General features: G+C 68.4%; 3 protein-coding genes across 5 annotated transcripts; 2 read left to right on the top strand and 1 right to left on the bottom strand.

The window, feature by feature from the left end:
• The first annotated feature begins 5 nt into the window (after nucleotides 1-5).
• Nucleotides 6-2,529, top strand: GET3 (guided entry of tail-anchored proteins factor 3, ATPase). Its single transcript, XM_064437303.1, has 7 exons — nucleotides 6-188; nucleotides 565-712; nucleotides 781-929; nucleotides 1,018-1,168; nucleotides 1,260-1,367; nucleotides 1,678-1,875; nucleotides 2,148-2,529. Exons 1-7 carry the CDS (start codon nucleotides 22-24, stop codon nucleotides 2,277-2,279), a joined length of 1,053 nt encoding a protein of 350 aa, XP_064293373.1. The 5' UTR covers nucleotides 6-21; the 3' UTR covers nucleotides 2,280-2,529.
• Nucleotides 2,530-2,819: 290 nt separating this feature from the next.
• Nucleotides 2,820-7,946, top strand: BEST2 (bestrophin 2). Its single transcript, XM_064437301.1, has 9 exons — nucleotides 2,820-3,930; nucleotides 4,223-4,317; nucleotides 5,270-5,503; nucleotides 5,872-6,026; nucleotides 6,101-6,178; nucleotides 6,525-6,677; nucleotides 6,753-6,833; nucleotides 6,921-7,072; nucleotides 7,543-7,946. Exons 1-9 carry the CDS (start codon nucleotides 3,779-3,781, stop codon nucleotides 7,859-7,861), a joined length of 1,419 nt encoding a protein of 472 aa, XP_064293371.1. The 5' UTR covers nucleotides 2,820-3,778; the 3' UTR covers nucleotides 7,862-7,946.
• Nucleotides 7,947-7,950: 4 nt separating this feature from the next.
• HOOK2 (hook microtubule tethering protein 2) lies at nucleotides 7,951-14,928 on the bottom strand. Of its 3 annotated transcripts, none has more exons than XM_064437298.1 (22): nucleotides 14,832-14,928; nucleotides 14,126-14,211; nucleotides 13,912-13,984; nucleotides 13,529-13,579; nucleotides 13,285-13,417; nucleotides 13,137-13,204; nucleotides 12,789-12,851; nucleotides 12,518-12,598; nucleotides 12,147-12,304; nucleotides 11,816-11,956; nucleotides 11,453-11,654; nucleotides 11,043-11,153; nucleotides 10,871-10,958; nucleotides 10,544-10,613; nucleotides 10,342-10,455; nucleotides 10,195-10,261; nucleotides 9,865-9,893; nucleotides 9,685-9,755; nucleotides 9,371-9,474; nucleotides 8,809-8,916; nucleotides 8,649-8,720; nucleotides 7,951-8,335 (listed from the first exon to the last, which is right to left on the bottom strand). In XM_064437298.1, exons 1-22 carry the CDS (start codon nucleotides 14,883-14,885, stop codon nucleotides 8,192-8,194), a joined length of 2,088 nt encoding a protein of 695 aa, XP_064293368.1. In that variant the 5' UTR covers nucleotides 14,886-14,928; the 3' UTR covers nucleotides 7,951-8,191. The 3 variants fall into 3 exon arrangements, with proteins under 3 accessions (XP_064293368.1, XP_064293369.1, XP_064293370.1); XM_064437299.1 differs by lacking the exon at nucleotides 14,832-14,928 and adding an exon at nucleotides 14,641-14,691; XM_064437300.1 differs by lacking the exons at nucleotides 13,912-13,984; nucleotides 14,832-14,928 and adding an exon at nucleotides 14,641-14,764.
• Between the last annotated feature and the right edge of the window lie 3,773 nt (nucleotides 14,929-18,701).

Genomic DNA, 18,701 nt, shown 5'->3' with positions numbered 1-18,701 from the left:
GGCGCGGCGGCGCGGGGGAAGATGGCGGCGGCGGCGGCGGCGGGCGGGTGGGGGCCGGAGGCGGAGGAGTTCGAGGACGCGCCCGACGTGGAGCCGCTGGAGCCGACGCTGGCGAACATCATCGAGCAGCGGAGCCTCAAGTGGATCTTCGTGGGCGGGAAAGGCGGTGTGGGCAAGACCACCTGCAGGTGCGGCGGGCTCGGGCCGGCCCGGGGGGATCGGGCCCCCTGGGGAGATCGGGTCCCCGGTAGGGATCGGGCCCCCGGGGGAGACACTGGGCCAGACCGCCCTGAGGTGGGGGGACTGGACCGTACCACCAGCGGGGGAACCGGACCAGACCACCTAGTGGGGGGGGACACCCAACCGGACCACCCCGGGGGGGAATTGGGCTAGAGACCCTCAGCGTGAAGGGTGGGGGCTGGATCCCCTCGGGGAGAAGGCAGCACCAGCCCTGCCGTGGGGCCGCCCCCACACGAGGGACCGTGGCGGGCAGCTCGCCCCGCAAGGAGGCCACCAGGACTCCCGCCGGCAGCAGCTCCCCCGCCGTCACTGCTGTCCCCCCAGCTGCAGCCTGGCCGTGCAGCTCTCGAAGGTGCGGGAGAGCGTCCTCATCATCTCCACCGACCCCGCGCACAACATCTCCGATGCTTTTGACCAGAAGTTCTCCAAGGTCCCTACCAAAGTCAAGGGCTATGACAACCTCTTTGCCATGGTGAGTCTGGGACGGACTGGGGCGCGCAGCCCCCGCCATGGCCCCTCTCACCCTCCAAACCCCGGCAGGAGATCGACCCCAGCCTGGGGGTGGCGGAACTGCCCGATGAGTTCTTTGAGGAGGACAACATGCTGAGCATGGGCAAGAAGATGATGCAGGAGGCCATGAGCGCCTTCCCCGGCATTGATGAGGCCATGAGCTATGCTGAGGTGATGAGGTGAGCGGGGCCATAGGGGCCGGGGGGTCTGTTGGGGGCTGAGCCATAGGGTTGTGGCTCTGCTGACCCCCCGTCACTGCCCTTGCAGGCTGGTAAAGGGCATGAATTTCTCGGTGGTGGTCTTCGACACGGCGCCCACCGGCCACACACTGCGGCTGCTCAATTTTCCCACCATCGTGGAGCGGGGCCTGGGCCGCCTCATGCAGATCAAGAACCAGATCAGCCCTTTCATCTCCCAGGTGAGGAACAGGGGCTGCGGGGATGGGACCCTCGCAGGGGGGACAGTGCGTATGGCTTTGGGGGTGTGGATCTCACCGCCGCCTCCCCCAGATGTGCAACATGTTGGGGCTGGGCGACATGAATGCCGACCAGCTGGCCTCCAAGCTGGAGGAGACGCTGCCCGTCATCCGCTCCGTCAGCGAGCAGTTCAAGGACCCGGTAAGGCCACCAGCAGGGTGGGGGATTCCTCTGAGGGGCATGGGGATGCAGGGAGAGGGACAGAGATGCCAAGGAGGGGAGTGGGAACACTGGGAGGGAGACAGGGACGTGGCCGAGCCGGTCCGTGTGCATTCCTGTGGGGAATCCTCTGCCGCGGGGCTGGGAAGGGACACCTCTGCGGCCTCTGTGCGGGACAGCTGGGTCCACAGAAGGGATGAGCGCAGTGTCACACTGAGCGTGGTGTCACCTTCACGCTGAGTGTGGAGTTGCCACATCACGCTGAGTGCAGTGTGGGGGCTGGGGGCGGCAGGAGCAGACGACGTTCATCTGCGTGTGCATCGCCGAGTTTCTCTCGCTCTATGAGACTGAGCGGCTGATCCAGGAGCTGGCAAAATGTCGCATCGACACCCACAACATCGTGGTGAACCAGCTTGTCTTCCCCGACCCCCAGCGGCCCTGCAAGATGTGCGAGGCCCGGCACAAGATCCAGGCCAAGTACCTTGACCAGGTACTGCCCGGATGCAAGGGTTGTTGGCACGGTGCTGGCATCTGGGGGGGGCTGAATTTGGGGAGCCTGGGAGGGTGTCAGGGGAAACATTAGCACTGGGGGAGCCCGGACACTTGGGACTCTGCCTGGCTCTGGGAGCGCAGGGTGTCTTGGTGGGTTGAATTTGGGGATTCCGGCTGCCTGGGACACTTCCTGAGGCCGTGAGGGGGTGCCATGGGGGTTGGGGGGCCCAGATGCCTGGGTCCCTGCCCCCCACCCTGTTCTCCCTGCAGATGGAGGACCTGTATGAGGATTTCCACATCGTGAAGCTGCCGCTGCTGCCCCATGAGGTGCGGGGGGCCGACAAAGTGAACACCTTCTCCTCCCTCCTGCTGGACCCCTACCAGCCCCCCAGCCCCAAATAGCCACCCCACATGCCCCCCCGGGGCGGGGGCAGACAATATTTATTCCCCCCCCTCTGGGAGGGTCAGGACGGTTCTGCCCACCCACCCCCCAACGCAGCCCCCACCTCCAGGCTGTCGCCAACCAGCACCATGGCCCCCCCCCCAGGGCTGCTCTTTTCTTCCTTACTCCCCGTCCCCCCCCCAGGCTGGGGGAACAGAGACGGGGCCCCCCGCAGGGGACCTTGTGTAAATAATAAATTTGGAAAGTGGAGAGGCGGCTCTTGGGTGTTTTGGGGGGCCCAGATGCCTGGGTTCGCTGCGCGGCATGTGGCGGGTGGGGGGGAAAGGGGGCCTGGACACCTGGGTCCCCTGGGGGGCCGTAGGGCTCGGCCTGGCACCAGGGGGGTGACGTCAGCGCCGGCTGGCACGGGGCCCAGCAGGATGCGGGGACCCTCATTAGCGCTCAGGGCAGATTAACGGGGCACGGGGAGGGGGGCGCCCAGACGCCGAGGTCTGGGGGGGTCCTGGGGAGGGCGGGGTGATGAGGCTGCAGGAGCTGGGCTCTGGCATTTTGGGGGGGCCGTTTGGCAGTGGCCCCCCCCCGACTCTGCACGGGCCCAGCCCCGTGTCCCGCATCCTGCTGCGATCTGTCCCCGCGACCCCACTGCTGGCACGAGGCCGTGGGGCCGGAGCCAGGCCAGCCCAGGGGGACCCAGGCGTCCGGGCCACCAACACCCCCCAAAACCCCACAGCCCTAACCTTGCCTCAACTTCCCCCCAGGGGAGGGCAGTGGGCTCAGGACCTGCCAGACTGGAGCAGCCACTCCCCTGGGGGCTATGGGGGAAGGACCCAGGCGTCTGGCCTCCAACTCCCCCAGGGGACCCAGGCATGTGTGTGTTCCCCCCCCCCAACCCTGGGGCAGGGCCAGTCCTAGGATGGTATTTAAGGCCCCGGGATGGGGACGGTGGCTCCAGACTGGCAGTGGCTGGCCCACACTCAGGTCTCCCACAGGTGAGAGGGGGGGATTATGGGGGGGTCTTGGGAGGGTCTCTGCCCAGCCTGGGGGGTTGTTGGTGCTCTGTGACTTGTCCCCAGGGTGGGGGTATCCCCAGGGCGCAGTGTCCCCCAGGGTACCCAGGCCATGTTGGGTGTCCCCAGGGTATCAGTTCTGTGACCTTGAGGTTTTGGTGTCTCCGGAGTCCTGTTTTGCTGTCCTCAGGGGTTCCCCAGGCTGTGCTGGGTGTCCCCAGAATTTAGGTGTCACTAGGGTCCCATTTTGCTGTCCCCAGGGAGGTCCCCAGAATCTGGGTGTCCCCAGTGTCCTGTTTTTCTGCCTCAGGAGTCCCCAGCCTGTGCCAGGTGTCCCCAGGGTATGGGTCCCCCCCCGGGTATTGGTCCAGTGACCCACCCCCAGGTGTCATCTCCCCCCTCCCAGGGGTTGGGTGTCCCCAGGGTCCTGTTTCACTGTCCCCAGGGTTTTGCTGTTCCCAGGGCGCTGCCTGGGTGTCCCCGCGGCCACGATGACAGTGACATACACCTCACGGGTGGCCACCGCTCGCTTCGGGGGCTTCTCGCAGCTCCTCCTGCTCTGGCGCGGGAGCATCTACAAGCTGCTCTACCGGGAGCTGCTCCTCTTCCTCGCCGCCTACCTGGGGCTCAGCCTGGCCTACCGGTGCGGTGGGGGGAAACGACACAAATCAGGGGGCACAGGGACATGGTGGGGGGACCACAGTGTGCATGGGGACATGTGGGGGCGCAGGGGGTGCGTAGGAATGGGGATATACAGAGACACAGGGTGCATGGGGACACATGGGGGGGGACACACAGGGTGCAGGGGGTTCACGGGAATGGGGACACACAGGGTGCATGGAGACACGGTACCTTGTACGGAGGCCCGGGGGGGACACACAGACAGAGGGAGGGGCTGGGAGCGCGACCCCCCCCTCACCTCGTGTCCCCCCCAGGTTCCTGCTGTCAGAGGCGCAGAAGCGGCTCTTTGAGAAGCTCGTGCTCTACTGCGACAAGTCAGCCAACCTGATCCCCATTTCCTTCGTCCTCGGTGAGAGCCCTGGCCCCCGGGACCCCCAGACGCCCCTCCTCCCCCAGGACCCCCCAGAGCCTCCCCAGACCCACCAAACTCATCCCCATGTCCTCCGTCCTCAGTGAGAACCCCCAGTCTCCCTCCCAGCGTCCCCAGCTCCACCCTGTGCTTTCTCCCACCGTCCCCAGCGCCTCCTTCCAGTGCTCCCAGTCCCCAGTACCATGCCCCCTTCCAGGGTTCCCAGTGTCACCAGCTTCCCCCAGCATCTCTTCCCAGTGCTCCCACCATCCCCAGCGCCTCCTTCCAGTGCTCCCAGTCCCCAGTACCATGCCCCCTTCCAGGGTTCCCAGTGTCACCAGCTTCCCCCAGCATCTCTTCCCAGTGCTCCCACCATCCCCAGCGCCTCCTTCCAGTGCTCCCAGTCCCCAGTACCATGCCCCCTTCCAGGGTTCCCAGTGTCACCAGCTTCCCTCAGCATCTCTTCCCAGTGCTCCCACCATCCCCAGCACCTCCTTCCAGTGCTCCCAGTCCCCAGTGCCATGCCCTCTTCCAGGGTTCCCAGTGTCACCAGCTTCCCCCAGCATCTCTTCCCAGTGCTCCCACCATCCCCAGTACCTCCTTCCAGTGCTCCCAGTCCCCAGTACCATGCCCCCTTCCAGGGTTCCCAGTGTCACCAGCTTCCCCCAGCATCTCTTCCCAGTGCTCCCACCATCCCCAGTACCTCCTTCCAGTGCTCCCAGTCCCCAGTACCATGCCCCCTTCCAGGGTTCCCAGTGTCACCAGCTTCCCCCAGCATCTCTTCCCAGTGCTCCCACCATCCCCAGCACCTCCTTCCAGTGCTCCCAGTCCCCAGTGCCATGCCCTCTTCCAGGGTTCCCAGTGTCACCAGCTTCCCCCAGCATCTCTTCCCAGTGCTCCCACCGTCCCCAGTACCCCAGCTCCCCGCCCCCACGTCATCCCAGTCCCACAGGTTTCTACGTGGCGCTGGTGCTGGAGCGCTGGTGGGGGCAGTTCCGCAGCGTCCCGGCGCCGGACGGGCTGATGGTGGCCGTGGCGGGCAACGTCCACGGGGCCGACGCGCGGGGCCGCATCCTGCGCCGCACCCTGATGCGCTACGGCAGCCTGGCCGCGCTGCTGGTGCTGCGCGCCGTCAGCACCGCCGTCTACAAACGCTTCCCCACCACCGACCACCTCGTCGAGGCTGGTGCGTCCCCGCCACCCTGCCGTGACCTCATCGGAGGGGGTGATGTCAGCACAGGGGCAGCAACGGGATGGTGGGACCAGCGGGAGGGTGGCGAGGAGCCCCTGGGGATGGCATCAGTGATGTCACCACGCGGCATGACGCTGGGGTCGGGAACGGCGTCATGGTAGCGGTGATGTCATCGCTGGGGCAGAGATGCCATCGTGGGGACGTCACAGGACTTGGCCTCAGGTTCCCCTAATCTCTGTGCTGTGACATCAACAGGGCACCCTGAGGTCACTGGGTGTCAGCGCTGCTGGGCAGTGGGTGATGTCACGGGCGGGGGCTGGTGGGTGATGTCACAGCGGGTTGATGGTGATGCTGGCCCGCAGGGTTCCTGACACGGGAGGAGCGGCAGCGGCTGGAGGGGCTGCGCTCACCCTACAACAAGTTCTGGGTGCCCTGCGCCTGGTTCGGGGCGCTGGCGGGGCAGGCGCGGCGGGAGGGGCGCGTGCGTGACGACTGCGCCCTCAAACTCCTCATGGAGGTACCCCCAAACCCCCTCACTGCCCCCGGACCCTCCCCCTGAGCCCCCCTAACCCTCCTGTGCCTACACCCCAGGAGCTGAACCGCTTTCGGGGGCACTGCAGCCTCCTCTTCCACTACGACTGGATCAGCGTCCCACTGGTGTACACCCAGGTGGGCACTGGGAACACTGGGAAGCGGAGGGGTGGCAGGAACAGGAACTCTGAGGGGGGCAGGGGGGGCCGGATAGGGAGGGACATGAGGGAACATGAGGGGACGCAGGGACAGGGGGACACAGAGAGGGATGGAGGGACACGAGGGGACATGGAGATGCGGCAGGATGGGGCCAAGGATGGGGGTGGGGGCGGGGCGGGGGGAGATGAAGGGACATGGTGGGGGGGCCCGGAGGGACACAGGGGAACACAGATGAGGATGGAAGGACATTCAGGTGCACTGACAGGGATGGAGGGACACGGGGGGGACGACGCGTGGGTGGTGGGTGACCATTCCCCCACTGCAGGTGGTGACCATCGCCGTCTACACCTTCTTTGTTACCTGCCTGATCGGGCGGCAGTTCCTGGACCCAGCCCAGGGCTACGCGGGGCACGAGCTGGACCTGGGGGTCCCCGTCTTCACCCTCCTTCAGTTCTTCTTCTACGTGGGGTGGCTCAAGGTGGGTGGGGAGGACGGGGGCGGGGGCACGACGGGGACACACAGCAGCCCTGGGGACACGGTGGCCTCGCCGCAGGTGGCTGAGCAGCTCATCAACCCCTTCGGGGAGGATGACGACGACTTCGAGACCAACACACTCATCGACCGCAACTTCCAGGTACCCCCACCCCGCTCCCAGGGGGCCCCTGGGGGGTGGCGGGGGGACCCAGGCGTTGGGGAGGAGACCCAGGCCTCTGGCCCACAGGTGTCAATGCTGGCGGTGGACGAGCTGTACGGGGAGGTGCCGACGCTGGAGCGGGACCGGTACTGGGACGCCGCCAGCCCCCAGGCACCCTACACGGCCGCGGCTGCCCCGCTGCGCCAGCCCGCCTTCCGCGGCTCCGCATTCGATGTGGCGTGAGTGGAGACGGGACCCCCAGCCCGGGACACCCGAACTGCTGGGACACCTCCCCCCCCCTCAGATCCTACAGCCCCCCCAACCCCACCAGGAGGGTCCCATGGGAGCCAAAACAATGTCCTAGGGTTCCCCCAAATCCCAGACCGCCCTAGGGGGTCCCACCAAACCCAGAAACCCCCAAACTGCCCCCCAGCTGCCCTCCAGCCACTCAAGACCACCCCAGCACCCCCCAAACTGCCCAGAGATCCCACCCAAGGCAAAACCTGCCCAGGGACCCCATGGCTTAGTCTAGGGCAGCCCCTGAAGCCAGCCCTGGGCTCTGGGAAGAAGGCTGGGGGTGTCCCTAACATGGGGGGGGGGGGTGGGGGGGTGGGGTGGGTGTTGGCGGTGACCCCAGGTGCCTGGGAGGGGGATTAGGGTGACACCCCAATGTCTGGGGGGGGATTGGGGTGACCCTGGTGTCTTGCAGGCTGGCCAAGGAGGAGATGCAATTCCAGCCACTAGAGGACATTGGGGAGACACTTGGGGACACCCTCGAGCCCCCCCCACGGCCCCCCCCCGGCACCTTCACCCGACGCTTCTCCCTACTGCACCGTAAGAACAGTGCTGGCTCTGAGAGGGGGCTCAGCCCTGAGCCCCCCCCAGGGGCCCCTCCAACACCTGCCACCCCGGGGGATGGGGACAGCCTGGGGGGGGACACAGCCATCCTCCTGGGGGATGCCCCGAGGGGGGGCAGCAGCCCCCACGATCACTGGCTCCTGCACCCCAGCATCGATGACATGGTTTAAAGGGGGCAACCCCAGAACACACCTCCCCACTGTGGCTCAGCCCTGTACAAGCCCCATGAGAATCCCCACCGGGAATAAACCCCCACCCCTGAGACCTGTGGCTTTATTGAAAGGATTTGGGGCAGCAGGGGAGGGGACAGGACCCCCCACCCTGCAGAAAAGGGGTACAAAAATAGAAGTGCTAAAAGCCCCTGTGAAGAGGGGTACAGCATTCGCCCCCTCCCTCCAAGAGAGCAGAGGGGCAACACGGTAGTGTCTAAAATGGGACCAGCCCAAAGAAGGGGGGGCCCCCCCAGGTCAGTGGCTGGGGAGGCACCCCCAGGCCCCTGCTCAGCGGTTGGGGGGCCGGCCGTGGGGGGGCCGGGTGCGGCGGGCGACTGTGGCCAAGCGCTGCTGCGCCAGGAAGGACTGAGCCCCCCCAGGGGGCCCCCGCAGCCCGCCCCCCTCGCTCGCCTGCTGCTGGATCGCCAGGCCCTGGGGGGGGGGGAGGGGGCATGGGTTGAGTGTTGGACCCCCCCAAACCCACAGTGTCTGGGGGGGGCACATAGGGACCCCCTGCGCCACGTCCCTGATGCCCCCAGCTGGACGCATCTACCCTACCAAATCCCCCCCCACCTTTTACAGCCCCCCCCTCCCCCAGATGCCCTCCATGGGCTACCAGCCTCCCCAAGAGGTACCCATGACCCCCGCAAGATCATCTGTGCCCCCACCACGAAAGACTTTGCCCGGGGGGGTATCCGTGCCCCCCCCAGAGCAGTCGTCCCCCCCAGAACCCCCAACGTCTCACCATGTTGTACCAGGCGGTGACGAGCAGCCGCTCCTCCCGCTCCCGCTGCGCCCGGCTCCGCTCGTAGTCGTTCTGGGGGGGGCCGGGGGAGGGGGGTTCAGCCAGAGCTGGGGACCCCTGGGATCACCCCCAGCCCCTCCCCGCCCCAGCCCTCCCTCACCTCCAGGTGCTTGATCAGGGCGTCCTTCTCCTGCAGCTGGTTCCGGAGGGCACGGAGGGCGGGAGCCACGCCAGGGCCTGGGGGCTTCGGCTCCAGCGCCTGCATCACCTAGGGGGTGACAGCGTGGGACCCCCGAACTCAAACACAGAGCAGCCCCCCCAGGGTTCTGTGTGTTCCCCCCCTCCCCCCGAAGACCCTCTGCACCGCCAAACAGTTCTCCCCAGCCAAGAAAAGCCCTGAGGGCCCCCCCCCGGAGATCCCCCCAAAGGGGTCCCAGCTCCCCCCATGCACCCAAAAATGCCCTGAGGAGGGTCCCTGACGCACCCCCCCCCCCCCCCCGCCCCCCAAACCCTGGGCATCACTAGGGGTCCCAGAGCCCCCCATAGACCTAAGAGACCCTTGCAGGGGGGTCTCAGAGCCCCCCCCGGTATAGGTAGGATATTCTTGGTAGGTCCCAGAACTGCCCCGAGGGTCCCCAAGGCCTCTCAACCCCAGACCACTGGGGTCGCTGAGCCCCCCCAGTGCCCCCAGTTCAGGCCAGGGTGGGTCCCCAGCCCCACACCATGTGGGCCCCCCCGGCATGCCGGCGGTAGCGCTGCTCCAGGATGCGCAGGGCCTCCTCCCTCTGGCGCAGGCTGCGCTGCAGCTCCTCCACGTGCCGTGACCCTGGGGGGGCACAAAATGGGGATCGGGGGTGGACACAAAATGGGGCTCGGGGCGGGAAGACCCCCCAACCGGCCCCTTTCCTGAGTGGCCCCACACCTACTCCCTCCCCCTGGACCTAAAGCCTTCCTGGGGGAAACTGAGGCACAGCTCAGCCCCTGTCCCCTCCCCGCGCACACCCCAACACTGTGACCCCCCCAGGACCCGCCATACCGCTGCTGTCCATGCGTGGCTCCAGCTCCTCCTCCACTTGCAGCGAAGCCCCTGCCTCGGGCAGCTCTTCCCTGGGGGTCGTGGGGGGGGGCACAGGTTGGGGACGTGGGGACAGGGTGCCCCATCCCCCCACCCTGCCTGGGTGCCCAGGCTGGATCCCTCCCTTCCCCCTGCACTCACAGCTCTTCCAGGGTCTCCAGCAGCAACAACTGGGGGGGGAAACAAGGCATGAGGGGGGGCCGTGGCACCCCCAAAAGCCTGGGGGTCCTGAGGAACCCCTGCCCCCCCCAAACCCCAGCATCCTCCTTTGAAACCTGAGAGGATGCAGGCCCTGCGCCCCCAAAGTCCAAACCTCACTTGCCCCCAAATGTGGGAACCCCCCCAAAATACCACCTCTTCCCCAGAACATCAGGACCCTCCCAAGAAAATGGGGACCCCCCCCCAGCAAATAACAATATTTCCCCACCCACTAAGCCCCCTAAACCCTCAGGAGAGCCCCCACCCGCTCACCTCCTCAGGGGGGTCCCCCTGATCTTCCAGTGCCATCCGCAGCTCTGACGCCCCTGTGGCCCCCAGCCTGCGGGTGGGGGGGGTGTTAGGGATGCGGGGGGAGGGGACACGTTTAGGACACCGTGTCACACCCTCCCCGGCCCCCACCTCTGCTGGTCAGCATCACGCAGCCGCCGCTGGAGCCGGTCCCGCTGGAGCCGCAGCGTCGCCTCCTGCGCCTGCAGCCGTCGGTTCTCCTGCTGCAGCCGCGCCACCGTCTCCCTGGGGGCCAGTGGCAGGGTCAGGGGGTCTGGGGCGGGGGCGGGGGCCCCCCAGGGTCGGGGACCCACCCCTCTGCCTCTGCACCCACCTCAGCTCCGCAGGGAGGATTTCAGCCGCCAGGTTTCCTGCGGGGGCCATGCCCTCTTCCAGCACCGCATCTGGGGAAGGGGATGGCTGATGTGGGGACAGGAAATGACACCCCCAAACTGCACCCCCGGGACAGCACTGTGTGCTCCCCCAAACCCTGGTTCCTCCCAGGGTTAACCGCCAAGGCCAAAACCCTTGCCCCAAGGGAGGGATTCTCTGGTGTCTCGTATGAAGGTTGAGCTCAGCAGGGTCCCTCCCCCCGACATGGAGTCTGTCACCTTCCCCCTGCCCAGGGCCCGTGTCTCCCCCCACGGGGTCCCCCACCCACCTGCCTGACGCAGGCAGCTCTGCTGCACCTGAGTGCAGCGCAGCTCCTCATTGGCCTCACGTAGGGCGTCCCGCTCCTCCAGCAGCCGCTGCAGGGGCCAGGGGAGGTCAGTAGGGGGGACCCAGGCGCCCGGGGTGGGGGTGGGGGGGGGACACGAACGACAGACACTCGCCTCCTTCTCCTTGTTCAGCGCCTCAAACTTCTCCTGCAGGTTCCTGAACTCCACCTGCCATTTCTCTGCCCGCAGCTCTGCCGCCGCCTGCTGCCCGCTCAGCTCCTCCACCTGGGTGGGGCCACAGCTGACCACACCCCCTCGGGCCACAGCCCCGCCCCCCACACCTTCACACCTCTGCAGCTGCCACAGGTGGCCACACCCCCTCGGTGACCACACCCACCTCCACGCAGGCCATGCCTCTGCTGCCCCACCCAGTTCCCTGTGGGAGGAGCCTGTAGGCCTAGCCCTGCCCCCACGCCAAAGCCACACCCCCCAGCCATATGGCATTGGGCCTGGACAACATTGTCCCGCCCCTTGGCCACAGCCCCGCCCCCAAACCCCGCCCACCAGCCTATAGCTCCGCCCACCTGCCTGCGGGCGGCCTCCAGCTGTGCGCAGCCGGCCTGTGCCCGGCCCAGCTGTTGCTGCAGCGCGGCCGCCCGCCGCAGCTGGGTGGCATGGCGCTCCTCCAGTGCCCGCACCCAGCGCCGCAGGTCACCCGCCGCCGCCGCGCGGCCCCGGTACGCCGCCACCGCCGCCTCCAGCCGCCCCGCGCGCGCCGACGACGCCCTGCCGGGATCGGGGGGGACCGCTGGTGTTCCCTGCGCCGGGGGTGCCCCGAGCGCCAGGGTATACCCCATGCCCTGGGGCACCCCAACTGCCCAAGGACACCCTGAGGGGACCCAGGTGTCTGGGCACACCCCCCCCCCCCCAACGGGACCCCGGCCCACCTCAGCACGTCCATCTCATCGCGCAGGGCGCGGGCCTCCCCAGCCAGGCCGCTCAGCTCCTCTGCCCGCGCCTGCAGTCCCCGTGCCTCCCGCTCCAGCTGGCTGCAGCGCACCCGCAGCTCCTCCTTCCCACTCTCCAGCCTGCCCAAGGGGACCCCAACATCAGGGGACCCCCCATGGCATAGGAGTGTAGAGTGCTACTCGCCCCTCCAACCCCTATTTTGCACTCTCTGTGGGAAAACCCAGACCCCAGAGATTGGGGTAACCCCTCCAAAGGGACCCAGGCTGGGCCCCCCTCCCTGCCCAGGGGACCCAGGTGTCCGGGCCTTACCGGTAATTCTCCTCCTGCAGCTGCTCCACCTGCGTCTGCAGCAGTAGCAGCTTCTTGGCAGAGGCACCGGCAGCATCAGCCTCCAGCTGCGCCTTCTCCTCTCGCAGCACACGGTTCTCCTCTGCCAGGCTGCCCTTCTCCTCCAGCAGCGCCGCCACCTGCCCCGCGCCGGCAGGACCCAAATGTCCAGGAAGGGACCCGGGCATCTGGGCTGCCCTCCCTGGGGGGTCCCAGGGACGGGGTGCACCACCCAACCCTTATACAAGATAGCAAAGAACCCCCTCCCACTCAGTGCGACCCTTTGGGTGCCCTCACCCCAACCCTAGAGACTGGCAGGGATAGGACTGTGAAACCAGGCGTCTGGGCCCCACCTGCTGCTCCAACTCAAGGCAGCGCTGCTGCGGCCCCCCGGCCTCCTCGGGCTCCTCGCTCAGGAAGTAATAGCGCCGTGACTGCAGGGGGAAAGGGGGATCAGTGCCGGGGGAACACACCCCCCCAGCCACCCCCAACCAGCCCCCACCCTGCCCCGACACTCCCCAACCTGCCCCCCAGCCCTGGGGCTCCCCTGGAGCGCCCCACCAGAGCGCTCCCCCCGTAGCCCCTGGCCTTGCGCCCCCCAACCCTGCACCCAGCCCCCCCCACCTGCGTGTCGAAGTTCCCGTACATCTCCACTGCCATTGTCTCCGATGGTTCTTTATCCAAAAGCTGTGTAAACGAAAAAATTACAACATTATAAAGTGTAGTTGGGGGGGGGGTTCTTCAGGGCCCCCCCATAACCCACGGTGCTTCCCAAAAATCACCCACCCCCCCCAAACCTTCCTGCAGAGCCCTCTGGTCACATTCACTCTCAGGCTCCAGGATGCTCCAAACTCCCCTGAGACAACCCCACAGAGACCCCCATCCCCTCCTGTCCCCCTCAATGCCCCCAGGGTCCCAACACACCCCTAGAGACCCCCAACAGCCCCCTGGGGACCCTCAAGGTGCCCCCACCTCCTGGATGGCCATCATCACCACGTGCTGCACTGACTCCTCCAGCGTCATGATGCGCTGAATGTGTTCTACAAAGGAGGAACATGGTGGGTTAGGGGGTTCAGGGGGCATTTCAGGAGTGAGGGGACGCCCCCAGCCCTGCACCCACCTTCCCGCCTCTCGCAGCTGACAGCGCACCCCAGCACCAGTCGCACCAGTTTGCCCAGTTGCTCTGGGTCGGCCTGCTGGGCCGCCAGCACCACATCGGGCACGTGCTGCTCCGCCACTGTCTGACCCAGCACCTGTGGGATCCGGGAGCAGAGACCAGGGGTCAGCCTCCCTCCAGGGTACCCCCCCACCCCAAAACAGGGGGCCCGAATGCCAGGCCCCCGCCCATGGGCCCCCCCACTCACATCCTGCCAGTACTCCAGGATGCTCTGCAGAACCTTCCGCAGGTTGCTCACCTGTAGGGGGGAAAGGTGGGACCCCCTGGTGGGACCCCTAAAATGCCCTCCCAACGGTTGGGGACCCCAAAATGCCCCACCATTGCTGTGGCCCTGCCTCAGGTCCTCCAACATGGCCCTCTCCAACTGCCCCCCAAAAACAGCTCTCCCAATCAACCCTCCCCCTAAAAAAAGCCTCCCCAAACCAGCTGCCCCCAGACACCCCTCAAACCAACACCTCCAAATATTCCACTCCCCCTCCTCACCCCTCAGGGCAAACCTAAGGCTGAGAACGCCCTCCCTAAAGCACACATGGGTGGTGTGCCCCCACCCCAATATATGCCCTCCCCCACCTTCAGCCTCCAGTTATCCTCAGTGTCGTCCCGGATCCGGCCCAGCCATGTCTCGTTGAACCACGAGGCGTCACTGGGGGAGCACAGGGGGAGTCCCCAAAATCAGGTCCCCTCCACCCAGGCTGCCCCCACCCCCACCCAGGGGGTGCCCTGGACCCCATGGGGGGCCCTAGGGTTGTCCCCAAGGTGGGGGGCAGCACTCCCCCACACTCACATGCTGTGCAGGACATGGGCAAGGGCCACCCCGCTGGCCAGGTCCTGTGGGGAGGCGCAGGGCGAGGGGGGGGCAAAGGTCTGCAGCTGAGGAGGGCACAAAGGGGAGGGGGTGGTGTCAGGGCACGGCTGCCCCCAAAACAGCCTGCCTGGACCCCCTCAGGGCTGAGGATGGACAACTCGTGTCCTGGCCCTCCCTGCAGACAGGGGAGCCCCCAAACCTGCACATCCCCCACTGACCACTGTGGAGGGGAGGGGCAGGGACCCTGTTTTTACGCTCAGCAAAGTCCCCCCAAGGTGTGGGGGTAGCAATGACCCCCGTGGGGTGCCCCCCCTGCTAATCCCCTCCCCGACATTAGCTAGGGGGCAAAGGGCACCCGGGGCAGGGGTCACTGGGTGCTGGAGGGTCACAAGGGCCCGGCAGGTGCCCAGAAGGAACCACAGGGCCCCGAGGGGGCCACACGGGCCCGGGAAGGTCCCGTGGGGTCCGGGGGAGGGGTCCCGGCCCCCCCTTACCCAGGTGAGCAGCGGCCCGCATACGTCCCGCCCCTCCGCCATTGCCGCCATCTCGGGGCCGGTCCGCCAGGGGCACTGAACAGCACCCAGAGCGGCCACACCTGCCGGCCGCGCCCTCTTCCGGCCCCGCCCCGCCGCCCTCTCGGGACAGGTCCTCCCGCGCTACAGAGGCGCGCCCAGAGCGGCCGCACCTGTCGGCCTGCTCCCTTCCGGCCACGCCCACGGCCATATATGGAGCCGGTCATCCCGCGCTACAGAGTCGCGCCCAGAGCGGCTGCGCCCGGCGGCACTGCCCTTTCCGGCCACGCCTTCCCCGCTATTTTTGGGGCCGGCCCTCCCGGGCTACAGAGTCGTGCCCAGAGCGGCCGCGCCAGTTGGCCCCGCCCGGCCGCCGCTGACTCAGCGCCGCGTCACCGCCCGCCCCCGCCCCTCCGGCCGCTCCCGTCTGGCCCCGCCGGGCCCGCCCCGTCGGGGATCGGCAGCCACCAGGTGCGGGGGGGTTAGGGGAGGCCGCACGGGGTCAGGCTGGGCCGCTTTCCCCCGAGGGGCGGGATTGGCGGCGCCTCCGCCCCCGCTGACGTCAGCAACGAACTCGGCGACTCTGGTTGCGTCACCGGCGCGGGGCGTGCGAGAGCGGCGGGAACGGACCCCGGGGGAACCCAGGCGCCGGGGGGGGGGTGGGGCGGCGGGTGTCAGTGGTGTCGCCATGGTAACGCCAACCCCCCCGGTGCTTCAACCCCCGCGGCGGCACTTCCGGTTCCGGGGTGGGGGGAGCCCGGGGACCCCCCCAGTGTTCCCAGTGCAGCCCTGGAGGTATCCCAGTGCTCCCAGTACAGCCCTGAGGCTATCCCAGTGTTCCCATTACAGCCCTGGAACCCTGCCGCTGCTACCAGTACAGCCCTGGGGACATCCCAGTGCTCCCAGTATAGCCCTGGAAGCCCGCCAGCGCTCCCAGCGCAGCCCTGGGGACATCCCGTTTCTCCCAAGGGAGCTTTGCCCCCCCCATGTCCCTGTACACCCCCAGGGCCCTCTCAGTGTCCCCAGTCCGTCCCCAAGACCCTCCCAGTCCTCTAGTCCAGCCCCCCCCCCGGCTGTTCCCACCACTGTGAACCCAGGCGTCTGGGCCCGGGGCATGCTGGGAAATTCCCACCCCGTGGGGCTTCCTGGTTCCCGTTGGCTGCCCAGATGCCTGGGTTGCCCCAGATTCCCCCCCCCCGAGGTCCCCCCAAACCCCCCAGCCTCACTCCACCCCACTACCAGGTGTGTGGTCACCCCCCCAGATAGTCCCAGTTTGCTCCAGGCTCCCCAGGACTAGCAGCACGGTTTGGGGGTGACCCAGACGCCAGGTTCTCGCCCCACTGGCTGTGGTGGGGGTAGGGTGCCCGGACGCCTGGGTCTCCTGGGGGTGGGGCACAGGGCTGGCCCTGCACACCTGGGTATCCTGTGCCGGCAGTGCCCCCCCACCGAAAACCTGGTGGCAGCCACAGCCGTTGGGGCCCTTGGGGCACCCAAAGGTGACACCAGGCGAGAGGTGCTGGGGGGGTGGGGGTGTCCCCGACCTTCCCTCCCCCCCCAAACCTGGGACCCCCCCTCTGGGCCTGGGACCCCCACGCACACACCCCGAGGCCCAGCCCCTGCAGCTGGGAGACCCTGGTGTTGGGTTAGAGCCACCCCACCCCACCCCCATTTCCCCAACCCCCCCCACCTTCCTGCTCCCGCCACTTCCTGGCAGGGGGAGGGGCAGCCAGGGGACCCAGGCGTCCGGCTCTAACCACCCCCCCGCCGCAGCTTCCCCCATGGGGGGGTTGAACCAGGGAGGGGGGGTTCCTGACACCCGGGGGTCAGGGTGGGGGGTCCAGCCAGGCCTGACTCACTCAGGGACTGCTCGCGGGGAAGAAGAAGTCGGGAGGGAAAATCAGACGGGTCCCAAAATCCCCTAAAATCCAGGGTGGGGGCAGGGCCCAGACACCTGGGACCCTGGAGGCGGGAGGCCCTGACGCCTGGGTCCCCCATGGGAAAGCCCCGGGGGCTGCCGGCACAGGGCATTAGCATGGGGCTGAGACAGTGCAGGGGGACCCCCCCGGTGCTGCTGACCCCCACACACATGTCCTTGTGCGTGCACACGCGTGTGCATCCCTGCCCCGCCCTGGCAGGCTGGGACATGCCACTCATTAACCCGCATCTGTCCCGCCCGGATGCCTGGTTCCCCCTCGCTCTGGGCAGGGGTGTCGCAGAGGACCCTGGCTTGGGCGTCCCGGGGGTCTCGGGTGCTCTGCCCGGGCATGCACGGCAGGGCACAGGGAGGGAAGTGACTCAGGTGGTGCCGATGGTGACTCATGGATGGGGACTGGGTCCAGGCGTCCAGACACCCGCAGGGGCACCCAGGCACCCGTGGGGGCACCCAGGCATCTGGGCACCCACGGGGGGACCCAGGCACCCATGGGGGCTCCCAGAGGGACCCAGGCATCCGGGCACCCATGGGGGCAGCCAGAGTGACACAGGTGCCTGGGCGCCCTCGGAGTGGGAGCCGACCCACCCGAGCACCAATGTGAGCTCACACGTGTGTGCACGGCCCCAGTATGGGGGCCCACACATGAGCCCTGTGCTAGCCCTGGCCCTGGTGTGGGCTGGGCTCACACACGTGTGCATCCAGAGGCGTGCTGGGGCCCACGCTCACACGCGTGTGCACCCAGATGTGTACTGGAGCCCGTGCTCACATGCCTGTGCACCCAGACATGTGCTGGGGCCCACACTCGTGTGTGCACCTGGACACGTGCTGCGGCCCATGCTCACACGCGTGTGCACCCTGAGGTGTGCTGCAGCCCACACTCACACGTGTGCCCCGGGCACATGCGTGTGCTGCCCACCCCCCTGCGTGTACCCACGGGTGCGTGTGCGTGTGTGTCCCCTGCACGCCCGTGTCCCGTCGCCCCGTTACACACCTCCCCCACCCCGGCGGCCCCGCCCCTTCCCGCACGGGGGCGTGTCCCGCCGGGAGGGGCGTGTCCCGCCGGGAGGGGCGTGTCCCGCCGGGAGGGGCGTGTCCCGCGGGCGCCGCAGCCAATGGGGCCGCGCTTCCGCCGCGGGCGGGTATAAGGCGGGCGGGGGGCGCCGGGTCGCGGGTTCGAACCCCGCCGCTCCAGGTCCCCGTCCCGCCGCATGTGTGCGCGGATGGAGCCGCCGTTCTACCGCCCTGCGCCCTTCCCGGGCGGCTTCTGCCGGCCCGAGCCCGACTACGGGGCGCTGCCGGGGGCGCTGCCGCCGGGGGCCACCCCGGAGCCCTTCCGTGGGCTCAAGCCGGCGCCGTGCCCTGACGGCGGTTTCTTCGGTTCCAGCGCCGGTACCAGCGGCTTCTTCTACCCCTGCCCGGGGGAACGCGACGGTTTCGCCGGTAGCTTCGCGCAAGCGCTGGACGAGCTGCACCAGCCGGGGCCGCCCAACGTGGCGCTGCCGGAGCCGCCGGGGCTGGCGGCGGCGGCGGGAGGCGGGGCCCCCTTCCCGGCGGTCCCCGGAGCGGCGCCGGAGGCGGAGGCGGCCGAGCCGGGTCCCGACTCCCCGGAGCGGTTGCAGGCGGAACGGCGGCGGCTGCGGAACCGGCTGGCGGCGAGCCGGTGCAGGCGGCGGAAGCTGGAGCGCATCGCCCGGCTGGAGCAGCGCGTCCGCGGGCTCCGCGCCCAGAACGCGGCGCTGGCGGCGACGGCGGCCGGGCTCCGCGCCCAGGTGCGGCGGCTGCGCGGCTCCGTGCGCGACCACGCCGGCTCCGGCTGCCCGCTGCCCCCCGGCGCAGCCCTCGGCTTCTAGCCACCCCCCCGGCGAGGAACGGACCGGGCCCGGAGGGGCGCCCAGGCCGTCGCTGCCCCGGCTGCTGCCCGGTGATGGGGACCCCCACGGACCCCCGGCGTGGACACGGATGTATGGGGCACCCCGACGGAACGCTGAGCGTGGCTGAGGACTGTGGCTTTGAGGGACCCCCATGGACACCGTGTTGGGGGGCTCCCTCAGGGACCCCCATGGACATCCTGATGATGAGGACCCCCAGTGTGGACACGGTGGTATGGCGC

The sequence above is a fragment of the Phalacrocorax carbo genome, chromosome 30 (genome assembly GCF_963921805.1).
Source record: "Phalacrocorax carbo chromosome 30, bPhaCar2.1, whole genome shotgun sequence".
In the NCBI taxonomy this organism is placed as follows: Eukaryota; Metazoa; Chordata; class Aves; order Suliformes; family Phalacrocoracidae; genus Phalacrocorax; species Phalacrocorax carbo.
The sequence above is the reverse complement of the archived record's forward strand: the minus strand, read 5'-3'. Positions and strand labels throughout refer to the sequence as shown.